Source organism: Cydia splendana, chromosome 24 (genome assembly GCF_910591565.1).
Source record: "Cydia splendana chromosome 24, ilCydSple1.2, whole genome shotgun sequence".
NCBI lineage: Eukaryota > Metazoa > Arthropoda > Insecta > Lepidoptera > Tortricidae > Cydia > Cydia splendana.
Genome location: NC_085983.1, coordinates 6467929 through 6481869, shown reverse-complemented (window position 1 = coordinate 6481869; position 13941 = coordinate 6467929). Strand labels below are relative to the sequence as shown.

The 13941-nt window shown below is 37.5% G+C and overlaps 1 protein-coding gene across 4 annotated transcripts in view; it reads right to left on the bottom strand.

Annotated features, from left to right (window-relative positions):
- Positions 1-13063, bottom strand: part of LOC134802350 (zinc finger protein 37-like) — a 47034-nt gene extending 33971 nt beyond the window's left edge. The window contains exons 1-6 of one of the 4 annotated variants that reach the window (XM_063774970.1): positions 12915-13063; positions 8625-8758; positions 8081-8197; positions 6030-6140; positions 2834-2944; positions 446-496 (exon numbers count right to left, since the gene is read on the bottom strand). In XM_063774970.1, coding sequence (XP_063631040.1) covers positions 446-496; positions 2834-2944; positions 6030-6140; positions 8081-8197; positions 8625-8758; positions 12915-12919 — 529 coding nt within the window. In that variant the 5' untranslated portion in view covers positions 12920-13063. Of the gene's footprint in view, positions 1-445; positions 497-2833; positions 2945-6029; positions 6141-7768; positions 7788-8080; positions 8198-8624; positions 8759-12632 lie in introns of those variants that run through there. The other 3 variants (XM_063774967.1, XM_063774968.1, XM_063774969.1) reach the window with 3 other exon arrangements.
- Between the last annotated feature and the right edge of the window lie 878 nt (positions 13064-13941).

The following is a 13941-nucleotide window of genomic DNA, read 5'->3' as shown; positions in this document are numbered from 1 at the left end:
CTGAAAATCGTAATTCAAAACCAAAAAAAGTAAGACAATGTTGCCACTGCAATAATTTGTTTGTAAAATAGTAAATTCCTTTTTATGAATAAAACACGCTAAGATAATTTATTTATTGGTAATTTTACTCCTACTATTTAAAAAAGTACTTTTATTTACTTATTTTTACATAAATACAAGACGCGCTAGTAAAAAGTGGCAACATTGTCTTACTGTTTTTGTCTTGAATTACGATTTTCAGTATATTGAATAACTCGATCGCGGAAACTCTCATTACACGAACACATGAAGTTCGCTGAATTGAAAATCGAATTGGAAATCGGTCAAGGCATACCTCGCCTTAAAGAATATGTTGCCAGCACCTTATTGTGAGTCTAATTAGCACAACGTGATGTTATTATTATTAATCTGTACAGTTCGTTAAATAATAATTAATAACACTTACCACCAGCGCCTCGACGTTTGTATTCCCTTTTGGCCTTTCTCTCTAAGGCCTCTGGAAAAAAAAAACATTTAAAAATGGTAACTTTAACTTCTAGTCTGTGTATGAGATTTGAACCCACGATTTTTGACCAGCACACCAAATATATATATAGGGTAATTCGCCATTTTTTTTCTTAGACTTTATTTATCTTATACCGAGATATATACAGGGTGATTTCGGGGTCGTGGAGCAAGAGAGCCAGACATCATACAGAATCCAAAGATGAGCCTAATGATGTTGTTAATTATTGGTTTTCACCAATAATGATGATTATTTTCCAGATGACAAGTAGGAAAAAACATTTTTGCATACAATAGGGTATTATACTGTATTTAAAATAAATTATTTTACACCATGCATGAAATAAAGCACCAGATAATTATTAGAAAAACACAGATAGGAGTTATTTTTAAACACAAGTTCTATTTAATAAATCGGATAGAAGTATAAAAAGTAAACGAGTTGACCGTGACGTCACGATGTAATGTTTCATATAAACTCCATATTAGCAAATCGTTTTGAAAGTTCTAAAAAAGTAACTGATTTGACTAGTAGGAAAATACCCTATTTGGTGACCCTACTCAATGTGACGTCTTGTCGCTTTCCATACAGCGTATGTCAAAAGTCATAGGGTGACAATAATTACTTAGTATAACATTAATTTTACTTGAAAAATAAGAATTATTAAAGTAATTATCTTTTAATCAAATACTACTATATGATAATGTGGATCATTTACAGAGTCAGAAAAAGTGGTTCTGGATCACGACCCAGAAATCATGTATACAGGGCAATTCGCCAGTAACTGGCCGCCCTAAACTAAAAAAGAATTCTATTCACCTGTAAACAGAATTCATTTTAGTATAAGGTTTCAATAACTAGCCACCTTATACTAAAATGAATTATATTTATAGGTGAATAGAATTAATTAGGATTCCGTACCCAAAGGGTAAAACGGGACCCTATTACTAAGACTTCGCTGTCCGTCCGTCCGTCCGTCCGCCCGTCTGTCACCAGGCTGTATCTCACGAACCGTGATAGCTAGACAGTTGAAATTTTCACAGATGATGTATTTCTGTTGCCGCTATAACAACAAATACTAAAAACAGAATAAAATAAAGATTTAAATGGGGCTCCCATACAACAAACGTGATTTTTGACCAAAGTTAAGCAACGTCGGGAGTGGTCAGTATTTGGATGGGTGACCGTTTTTTTTTGCTTTTTTTTTGTTTTTTTTTTTGCATTATGGTACGGAACCCTTCGTGCGCGAGTCCGACTCGCACTTGCCCGGTTTTTTAGTTTAGGGCGGCCAGTTACTGGTGAATTACCCTGTATATATATCTCCGTATAAGATAAATAAACTCTAAGAAAAAAAAATTGCCTCGAAAAATCATGAAAAAATTATATGCTCGAATAGTTGGGGATATACTTAGCCTATACTCGAGTAGATGGCGACTCCGTTTGATATTTAACACATATCAGTGAAAGAACATGTGTCAAATAGCCATATGTCATTCTAAGAGTTTTAGTCCTGTGTCGAAATATTGCAGTAAATTATGTTGACTACAAAATTTACTTTGACATTACGCCTCTATCTATACTCAATTCTCTTTGACCACACACTTGACTTGACTTTGACTTTGAATACATAATTGATACAAAACTTAAATAATGTGTGGAAATATCAAACCAATACATTTTTTTTTCGTTTGGCGTTTGTCAGTATGTCTTAGTTATAGACCGACCGCTTAAATGAGTCCTCGCCTGCGCGGTACGGGGGCGACGGGGTCGGTCTATAAGCCCCCTTGGAATGCAAAACGGACCTTATGTCCGCTGGGCTACTGAACAAGAGAAAATATGCTATAAATATGTCAAAAACAATATACAGGATGCTTCGCTTCAAACGGCCTCAGGAAAATATGGTTCTGATACTTCAGATTTTTCTCGGACATCCTGTTTATTGGGAAAATAAATTACCGTTTTGAGCAGCACGCCGCGTTTCTCCTATGTAAGCATGTAAATAAATTTTGGAAATCACATCAATATGTTTTTCTATTGAAATCAAATATGTATTGATTGTGTAAAATGTAAATAAAAGTACTTTACTTGAAAATTCATGAATCTATGATAAATTCTTGCCTCAAATTTGTACGAACGTGTCTTGCTATTTCAGTCAATCTCGGTACAAGAAGTACTGACGTTGACTGAAGTAGCATGACAAATATGAACGTTTCCGAGAAACAATGGAATAGAATTATGCACTACATATGTATATTATGTACTAGTGAACTAGGCGTTCAAAGGGTTGAATATAATAACCACAGACAAAACATCCTCATAATAACTTACCCAACTCTCTAGCGCGTTTTCTGGCCAAATATTCCGGACTGGTTTTGTCCACCCTCGGCCGGCCGCGTTTGCGCTTCTCCCCGCTCTCGTTGCGATTGTTCATAACGGCCGCTGGAACAACATTTTATTTAATATACACTCAAATACGAAATACGTCAAATACGAAAAAAAAAGGTTATTAAGGGCCCAGCCAGCCTAGCCAAGGTGACAATCGCTATCGCTTCGACAACGAAACGCTTTGTGTCTCTCTATCAGTCTTTCATATTAGTGCGACAGTGACAGTTGCGTTTCGATCGCTACGAAGCGTAAGCGATTGGCATGTTGGCTACGCGGCCAGGGCTGGAAACCAATCTAGCGTCCAAGATGCCTAGACCACTGGGCCACGAAATTTTCACAAGTATATGCAACTTCGAGCAACACCGGCTTCCGACGCGTCGGAAGAGAGGCCCAATCGATATCTTACAGTACAAATCGTTCTGCCATTATTTGCGGGAAACGTGCAGTCGCACTTGGGTCGATGAACTATTTCTTGTTGTTATTCTGTCCCATCAGCCTGGAGACAATACTAGCATAGTTTGTTAGAAAAACTGCCGTATCATGTTCTACAAACATGCTTAGTAGATGTCCCATTATGGAAAGGCCTTATAACTACCAAAAAAATCAAGTTTGGTTCATTTAAATACGAAAAAACTAGTATTTTAAGAGTGACCCAGAAGACCGTAACTATGGCAACGAGTGACAAGAGAGTTGATTCACCCACTTCTCACTTACTACATACAAAATCCAATCTGTAATGACGAGACAAATACATAGAAAATGACACACGTCAGACAAATCTTGCACACCTCGATCTCTTTATTGTGTACGGATGAGTCACAACACGCACCGCGCTAGTTGTGTGCATGCACAGTTGGGCATGTGTTTCGCCAGAGGGGAAATAGTGCGAATGCCGACTCCCTTCTCGGTGTTGCTCGAAAATATGCAATTTTTTAAGGGCTTACGGCACCCTCTTGCCAACTATAAGGTAGAACGGGTCTCTATTGTTTCCCAAAAAGTTTTAAGTCATAATGTATTGTTTTTCCATATTTTCGTTAGTCATAATTTGTTTTTCTCAGAAACGCGTAACTTTTCAGGAATGCCATAAAACAAACCTAACCTAACCGAACCTATCTATAGGATAACCTTACGAAAATCCTGAAAAGTTAACGGTTTCGTGACTGACTTAAAACTTGATGTCAAACAAAGGGACCCCGAGCTAGATCAGTATGGTTCGTACTCATATGAAAATCAACTTGGGTGATTTTTTAAATATAATCCCTATCATCTAATTTTTCTTTAATATTGATTTGATTTAGTTTCTTAAAAGTCTTGAGCTAACAGTGGCGGCGCGTCCATAAAAGCCGATTCCCACCTGCTTGCCTGTTTTTGGACGTTTGAGCAGACTTGTAAAGGAAATACGTAAGCCAAATTAGCCCTGGCTTGCCTATGGATATGTTTGACGCGCCGCCACTGTGAGCTAATAGCATTCAACATTTGTGAACTGTTACCATTGTGAGCCGGGTACACACTACACAGTCCACATTAAATTGAAGGTATAAAAATAAAAATGAATTCAGTCTATATACGTCCCACTGCTGGGCACAACTCTCTTGCGCGAGAGCCCAATGCGGGTTGGAGTCTTCACATGCATGTTTCAATTTCTTTGCGGATGTATGCAGGTTTCCTCACGATGTCTTCCGTCGCCGAAAAGCTAGTGGTAAATATCAACTGACGTTCCGTACATAAGATCAGAAAAAAAGAAATGTAGGTATTTAAGTAAAATAATGATAATAAAAAGCATGCATTTATAATACATATTTATACTAAATTGGTATATTTGTTTGGACATCGACAATGGGGTTGGCCAGTCGAAGTATTTTGGAGATGGCGCCAGCATAGCTTGCCCTGTCAATCCCTAGAATTGTGTTTCAATGGAATATAATGCCCTGGATTTGCCCTTTAAGCCAAATCTCATAGAAAAAGGGGCCAGCTATGATGGCGCCATCTATGCAAACCTTTGACAGTTGCCAAACCCATTGTAAATGAAATTATATATTTAGGTAGTTGTTCGATTTGTTTTTGAGATTCTCAAATATATGTGTGTAAATTCAATACGGGCGACTATTTAAGAAATAAAAGAAGTATACCTATTGAGATAAATAAATTTTGCTTAGAAATACAATGAAAATATTAACCACCCAAAATAATTCGGCCCGAAATGTATAAACACACAATATATATATAGTAGATAGTTTATTATTCAAGTAGGCATATTACAATGCGCTTATGAACGTCAAATAAAGCTACGCCGGCTCTAAACCCTACACCTCTGCCTCGAGAAGATTTTAAATCCCCCCTCAATTGGAGAAGGGTATCCCAATATGGGACCGGCAAGAAACTCGGCGATCTATAGTAACTATCAACGCTTATTGACATCTCCTTAAGCTTTGGTTTCCTAGGAAAGCCATGCCGTCATATAGCGGCCGTAACACAGCGGTGAATGACGTCACTAGAACGTTGTCTATGTAAACCAAATGGCGCGGTTTCCTAGAGGGCGGTGATTGACATCGTAACGTTAAAAAGCAGTGGCGCCATTTGCATGACGGCCATCTTGACGGTGTCGATAGTTTCGTGAACGTTTTATTTGATAGCGGTGAAGCCATTTCTACTACAATCTCAAATGCACCTTCTATACCACGAGATTTGAATACATGATCTTCCGCACTACGATTATTTTCCTCTTCTGATGATAGTTCATCTTCCAAGTAAATTATTGAGGCTAAATCAAGGTCGTCCATTTTCTCTCCTGAATACTTTTCGTTTGACGTTGGTGGCTGACGGTGTGTTATGACGCCAAGGGTAATAAAGTAATAACATTCCATTTCTGACCGCAGCTGCACATATAGTACGAACATGTCGGTGTTATTGTAAATTTCCATAGTAAAATGAATGGTAGTGCTGCTGTCGTTGGAAATGGACTGTCACCTTAACTTTCCACATGTCGTCACATAAAAAACGGCCGTCTTTTTGCGTCCGCTATATGACGGCACCGCTTTCATGGGAAACCAAAGCTTAAGTCAAATACAATATAATAAAAATCGTAAAACACTTGTTTTCATTTCATCCAACTTTTTTTTTTTGCCAATTGTGTACTCACCCATCTCCTTAGCCTGTTTCCTGGCGGCTAAATTAGCCAGGTATTCGGGGCTGGTCTTGTCGACCCTCGGCCTGCCGCGCTTACGCTTCACCGGCGTCGTTTCCGCCACCGCTAGGGGGGAAAGAAAATAAACGGGGTCAAAAAAAGAGGGGAGAAATAAAGTACTGTAATTTCTGTGTCAGAAAATAAATGTTGTTTTAAATTAAGTTATAATTGCCAATTATAAGTGGGGCTTGAGAGGAATACGGATTGTATATAAATTATGACAAAATCTATACACAATGGAGTTACAATAGATATATAAATTATAACTAGGGAGAAAAAATACATTCACAATGGCCTATTTAGTCTGATTAAAATAAAATTTAAGTGTATGTCTTTCCCATCACGGAACAATGGTGTTCCGGACCTTTGGGAGGCGTGCGCGGAGCCGAAGCCAACACGTAGAGGCCCTTTTGACACTTTAATTAAATGTAAGGGGTACACCGAGCGGATGCTGCCCTTGCCCATGTCACGGGACGTCAAGATATTATTCGTTCAGTACAGAAATGTCTGCCAAAAACACAGCTTTTTTTAGGCTTTTAGTGACAAGTCGAGGGCCTACCGCGAACCACGTTCGACGTGTTGCCTCGCTGTCAGGCTGTCACACTTAAGTACGAATTTACAAGTGCGACAGAGAGACAACACGTCGAACGCGGTTCGCGGTAGGCCCTAAAGCTAATTTGGTATTCTTTTACTTCGTAACTTATTATTAACAACACAATTGCCTCAAATAGGAAAGCCTTTTATTAGGCTTATATAGGAGGCAAGCGAGCAGACGAATTGCTTGATGGTAAGCAATTACCGTAGCCCATAAATACCTGCAAACCATTCTGTGGTATACGAGTTATGTGGACTCTCCGCTACTGCTATATAATTGTGTATATATGGTAACAGTCCACAAATGTTTACTGGACTAGCACGCGCATCTAGCTTTATGGCCTGTGCACACCGGGTGCGTGTGCGTAGTAATATACAGTTCCTTATGAGAGACGACACACCGCTTGCGTGACGTGCGCGGCTCCAACATTTTAGCCGGTGTGGCCTGTCTTTTAATTTCACCGCAAAGATCCGGAGGTAAAAAATGAGAACAAGTTTTTAAACTTGTAACTATAAAGTAGTCCTCATTCAGTTAAGGGGCCCACTGATTAACAGTCCGCCGGACGGTATCCGCCTGTCAGTTAGAACAATATTTTGACAGATCCGAACAACTGACAGGCCGATACCGTCCGGCGGACTGTTAATCAGTGGGCCCCTTTAGGTATATACAGCGTGGCTAAAAAATAACTTCATTCCTAAAGAAGTCGTTTTAGGTATTTTAGACGTCACGTTAGGGATCCAAGGCATCATTTTGAGAATTTAGAATAAATGTCAGTAAAAATAGTTACGTGTTGTGACGACAGGCGCCTCCGGCTTCGGTTTGGCCGCATAGCCAGCCAGCTCCGGAGGCACGAAGTGGGAGACGGGGGACCTATTATACTCAGGGTTGTAGGTACCTACTGTCTTTGTCATAATTATTATTCAGGACTATTAGTGAGTAGCCATTTTAGGAGCCAACGGCATCATTTTTAGAGACCAAAGGCTTTGTTTTAGGGGCTATAGAAGTCGTTTTAGGAACTATAGACGTCACTTTAGGGACCCCAAGGCATCATGGTTCATCATTTTGAGAATTTAGAATAAATGTCAGTAAGAATAGTTACGTGTTGTGACGATAGGCGCCTCCGGCTTCGGTTTGGCCGCATAGCCAGCCAGCTCCGGAGGCACGAAGTGGGAGACGGGGGACCTATTATACTCAGGGTTGTAGGTACCTACTGTCTTTGTCATAATTATTATTCAGGACTATTAGTGAGTAGCCATTTTAGGAGCCAACGGCATCATTTTTAGAGACCAAAGGCTTTGTTTTAGGGGCTATAGAAGTCGTTTTAGGAACTATAGACGTCACTTTAGGGACCCCAAGGCATCATGGTTCATCATTTTGAGAATTTAGAATAAATGTCAGTAAGAATAGTTACGTGTTGTGACGATAGGCGCCTCCGGCTTCGGTTTGGCCGCATAGCCAGCCAGCTCCGGAGGCACGAAGTGGGAGACGGGGGACCTGTAGTCCACACCCAGGGGCAGCCCGCCGGGCACTGTAACAAAATGTTAAAATAAAAACTTATAACAGTTATAGCACTCTTCATAAATGCCTGTTAAGTCAAACAAGGCCTAGAAAATCGTTTGACCTCATCCGTCATTTTGACATTTGTGTTTGTATTAAGGGGCCCACTGATTCTGACACTGACACTGAACAGTCCGCCGGACGGTATTGGCCTGTCAGTTAGAATAAAATTTTGACAGTTCCAAACAACTGACAGGCCGATACCGTCCGGCGGACTGTTAATCAGTGGGCCCGTTTAGTTGGCCTCAGCTAGGCGGAGCTGGAGGAGGCCGAAAAATGGAACGCCCTTCTGAGAGCCCTATGTCCCTGATGAGAGATACCATCATCATCAATATCATCATCATTGTAAGATTCTAATAATGTACTCTATTTTTACTGTATGTGTGTAAATTAGTTACCAAACAGGTCTCCATTGGGTTCCATCTTGGCCTTCTTATCGGGGCTCTCCTTGCTGCTTTCCGAGCCGGGAGACGACTCGCGCTTGACAGGAATCACGTCCAACTGGCTCTCGCACAACGCCATCTTAGGATTGCTGAAATTATATCACATGACATAAACAATACATTTTAAATACATTTAACCCTGACCCTGCCTACGAAGCAGGAGGTCCCGGGTTCGAATCCAGGTAAGGGCATTTATTTGTGTTTATCACTAATATTTGTTGTTTGGATGGAGTTGTGGATGTTTTCTATGTATATAAGTATTTATACATGTGTGTATATTATATATATCATCGTCTAGTACCCACAACACAAGCCTTATTGAGCTTACTGTGGGACTAGGTCGATCTGTGTAAAATTGTCCTATAGTATTTATTTATTATTGAATCCTAATTTTTACCCTTTACAGCGCACACTTAGCGCCACTTGCACCATTCCACTAGCCCAGGGTTAACCGATTAAACATGGAGTTACCATGGTTACCAGTACAATTCGACATTACGTTAACGGTTTAACCACTTAACCCCAGATTAGTGGGATGGTGCAAGTGGGCCTTATATTCCGTATCTTTAGGTATTTAAATAAAAGTAAACAAAATCTACCCTCAAATGGCTCCTTAGGCCAGTTGAGGGTAGATGAAAACATTACACGATCAAATGCTGCAGTCAGGTCGTTCAGTGACAGATCCAGACGGTTTTGTATTTGGTTGGTCAACCAATAAATGTTATAACTACCCGAAAATGTACAAATAGTTTGTTTACTTTTATTTAGATACCTAAAGATACAGAGTAGAGATATGGCAATAATGACCCCCCTACAACATCTTTTTGTACTTTTACTTATGCAGAATGTTTAGGACTTTAAAGAGGCGATGTGGCTTGGACAGGTTAAAGCAGCGGTCGGCAACCTTGGCTGTTTTGTATGTAATAGTGACAAACGACAATGTGTCATAAAGTCATAAATATTAACAAAGTACGGCCCGCGTCACCTCCGTTAACTACTATTGGCCCTTGGCTGCTAAAAGGTTGCCGACCGCTGGGTTAAAGGAATATCTAGAGCTTAATGTACTTTATCATTATATCACTACATCTTATAAAACAAAGTCTCCCGCCGTATTTGTCTGTTTGTGTGTATGTACGTTCGCAATTAACTCAAATACTACTGAACAGAATTTCATGCAGTTTTCATCTATCAATAGAGTGATTCTTGAGTAAGGTTTAGGTGTATAACCCGCGTGAAGCCGGGGCGGGTCGCTAGTGTTTACATAATAATAAGCAAGCTTTGCAAACAAAAATCAAGAACTACCAAAGCCTAAACTACGGTATTTACACTGTATCTTAGAATTTGCCCTTTAATTTAAATAGAAAACGTTAGTAAGGTAAATAATCTTTAAGGAAAACGGCCAAGGTGATTTGATTTCTTGTAAGTTTTTTTTAATACACAATTAAGTAGTTTCAAGTTTTTTTGGTTGGGGACTGATAATCAGCACTATCAGCAGTTTGCCTGAGTGTCATCAATTTTACTAAACATATATTTGTTAATGGGGTTGGCCGGTGGAAGTTTTTAGCAGATGGCGCCATCATAGCTTGCCCTGTCAATCCCTAGAATTGTGTCAAATTTTTGTTTTTTTAATACCATGGATGCCAGCCCTTTAAGCCAAATCTCATAGAAAAAGGGGCAAGCTATGATGGCGCCATCTATGCAAACCTTTGACAGTTGCCAACCCCATTCTAACTGATTATTATACACCGTGTTTTTTTTGATTTCCGTTAATTTCAAGGGTGCATTCCTGAGCTTAAATCAAGTAACTTTCTCAAAGACACCGATGTTCTAATTAACTCCATTTCAAGATAATCAATAATTTATTTTTTTCCTATAAGGCCTCTACAAGCGTGTAAACTTGCCTTAGGGCCGGTTTACATATTGATTAGTGTTTAGAATGAGTTCATACATTTGCTACTAAACTTAAGTACAATCTCGGTCGATTGATGCTCGAAATGACATTGATATGTCACAGATTTCAATTGTTTGGTTGAGTTAAATGTAATGCCCATGTTACAACAACACTATATGATTTAGATTTAGATTTAGATATTTATTCTCATAATATTAAATTACATTATAAATTATGCTAGACTAATCTACACGAATTTATATTATGATCGTCATTCATATTTACATAATATTATTTAATACATACAAATTAAAAAATGTCTTGCAATAATTAATCTTATGTCAACAATTTATCCATTCATGTCAAAACAAAATACGGTAATAACTTAGTACGAGTATCTCTTAATGATCGTCATGTTCTAAATAAAATACTAGGTACATATTACAATATACATAAATCAATAACTGAGAACATGTCAAATTTATACGATGCTACATTTTTTTTAAAGCAATAATATTTTTATTTTTTTTAATTAACTATGCCATTTAGTTCTCTTAAACGTACTTAACCATACCCCGAAGTTAATGGAATTCAATAAAAACACGGTGTATAGTAAACTTCATTTTTGTGTAGGTAAAAAAATATCTTTATACTTTTAAATATTTATTATTTATTGCTTAAAAGGGATTCTAATACATTAAGTGTAAAAAAATAATAAAAAAACTGACTAAGTGAGAATTGGACTTGTATGTACAGTCGCCATCAGATATATCTGAGCGGCCAAGGTGGTCACAAATATCTGATCATGCCTCTATTGTCAAGATGTTAGAGTGCATGTTCAGATATATTTGAGCACCTCGGCTGATCTGATATATCTGATGGCAACTGTACATGAATTATTATGTACTATTGTAAGATTAACCACTATGTCACAGAATAACTAATAGTACTAGGTACAGAAGACTCACTCTCTAACATAACGCGTCTGTTATGATCAGGACAGAAATGGCCGCTAGGTGGCGACAGCGCCACGCGCGGCTTATGGCTAGCCACCAAAATTGGTGTGGAACTGATGTACTTTTAGCTACCTGTAGCAAAGCGACGAAATCGCGGAGTGAGCCACGCCTGACTATGTGCTTATTTTTATAGAAAAGAAGTGACCGTCTAATATTTTATCTGACATTTTCATTTAATTTAATTATTGCTATTTTTATTGCTGACTGTACTTCTTCTCATTTGCATATCTATGAACTACTTTTCTAATGAGCCTAAACTCAATGTATTGGTGTGTTTCCATCAATGAGTTCCACAGGCTACCATAAGACTGCAAAACGTGCTCTTACTAATAACTTAACACCAACCACTACACTGCCATATATTATAGCCTTTAAATTTTTATTTTTATTTTTTTTTAATTTATATATTTAAAAATAAATATTATAAAAGTGTATAATAAAATTATTTTCCGAAAGGTTGTCTGGAAGAGATTGTTTCTTCGCGATAAGACCGCCTGTTGTTACCTAGCTTTTAACTGTATTTCATTTACAGTGTATTTTTAAATAAAGAATATTTACTTACTTTTGGGGTCATAACAAATTGGAAATTAATATTGTATCAATTTGGATATCAAAATACCTCTATTTTGGCAATACTGGACAGGGAATGTTGTAAATCACTTGCTATTAAGATTATAAAATCAATAAATTTCCAACATTGTTTTGCGACTTTTCGTTTAATAATATAAATAAGAATAACAATCAAATAGGTTAAGTAATAATAAATGAGTGTTATTAGCGAGGGCAAGCTTAGCATTCATACAGCTAAAAGAAAACCCATTTCAACACAAACAACACACTTAATTTCAATCATAATGAACCGGTCTTTAATTGTTACGATATATGAATATGTCATGAAAGGTGGAAAAGTTAAAAAGATATGGCAATCTTATTGAATAAAGTAAATCCGCTCAGAGATGCACGAAATGAAGTGAAAATGTAATTACAAAGCTTATCAACATCAGCTAGAACTGTAAAAATATTACTATAGACATAAAACTGTGCCATGGAACTTACCTCGCTCTTACAACAAACAAGTGACCATTTTGTGTCGAGTATATTTACGAAAAAAAACCCCTTCCGTATCTTATAACAGTGTAAAACTCACACAAAAACAACTATCATAACAAAATAAAGTTCATTTGAACTTAAATAACACGATAGATTGGGTTTTTAAACAATTCAATGAGAACTAATAACTACGCTACTTTAGATTGTAGAAGTACATTAGAAGTGCAAAGTAAAGCTTGAACATAATACGTAAAACACACGATTTTGATTGTAATTAAATGCACGCACTACATTATTGTGCCGTAGGAAAGCTTTTAAAACTGATTACAAAAGTTTGCGCCGCCGATTATCGTAGATATAAACAAAATACGCGAAACCTAAAAACTGACTCGACGTCCATTACACTAGCAATAAGGTGATGCTACTGCCTACGAAATGTAAGAAAAAGATAAATGTATTTTTTATTTGGCAACACTGAGCATGATACGGCCATTTTAAAAACACTCGACTACACTGATGTGTCATTGAGATTTTGGTCCAAACTAAAAACTTAGTTCCCATTTCCTATTTTAATTATTTAACGGTAATGTATTAAGTACGTTTTTATTACAATAAATAGTGCACTTTATATTTTAATTTAAAAACAAATTTACTAGATTCAAAACACTATGAAAAATATAACATCTTTATTAAATTAATAAATTCAAGTGTCAATTTCGTTTCTCTCTACCATCGTTCGGACCGAATTGTTTACAATCATCTACTTCCTAATTTAGTCGCTTAGCATTCTAATTTTATAAAATTCGTAATAATAGGGAAATTTGCAACAAATAAATTCTCATATTTTCCCTAAAAAAATTAGTGATGCGACACGCCTTTTTTGAAAATTTAAAATTATCGATAAAGGGTTGGACGTTGTGTTTTATCATGCAACATTTTGTTGGGTGTGGGACTGGCGAGTGGAGGAAAGACAGTGTGGAAAAACGATAGTTATAGGTAGGTCGGGTGTCGAGTTGGCATTGTATTATTACCTACTCGACGTCGTTATCGGCTGCCGTGTTATCGCTGTGCGACCGAAGCGCCCGAGGTTGTTTCTTTTGTGTAACGCGGCATCGCAACTCGTCAAGCGCTTACGTATTCAACCTGTTATAGCTGAGCAAATTCGAACCTTCCTTTTTTATATTGATCTTAGTCTGTTTAGGCAATTATTTATGAAATAGGAATTTAAATAATATTTTTAAAATTTATAATACTATCTAATTAGGTAGGTACCTATAAATATAAGTGTTTCAAATGAAAGTAATTAACTACTTAT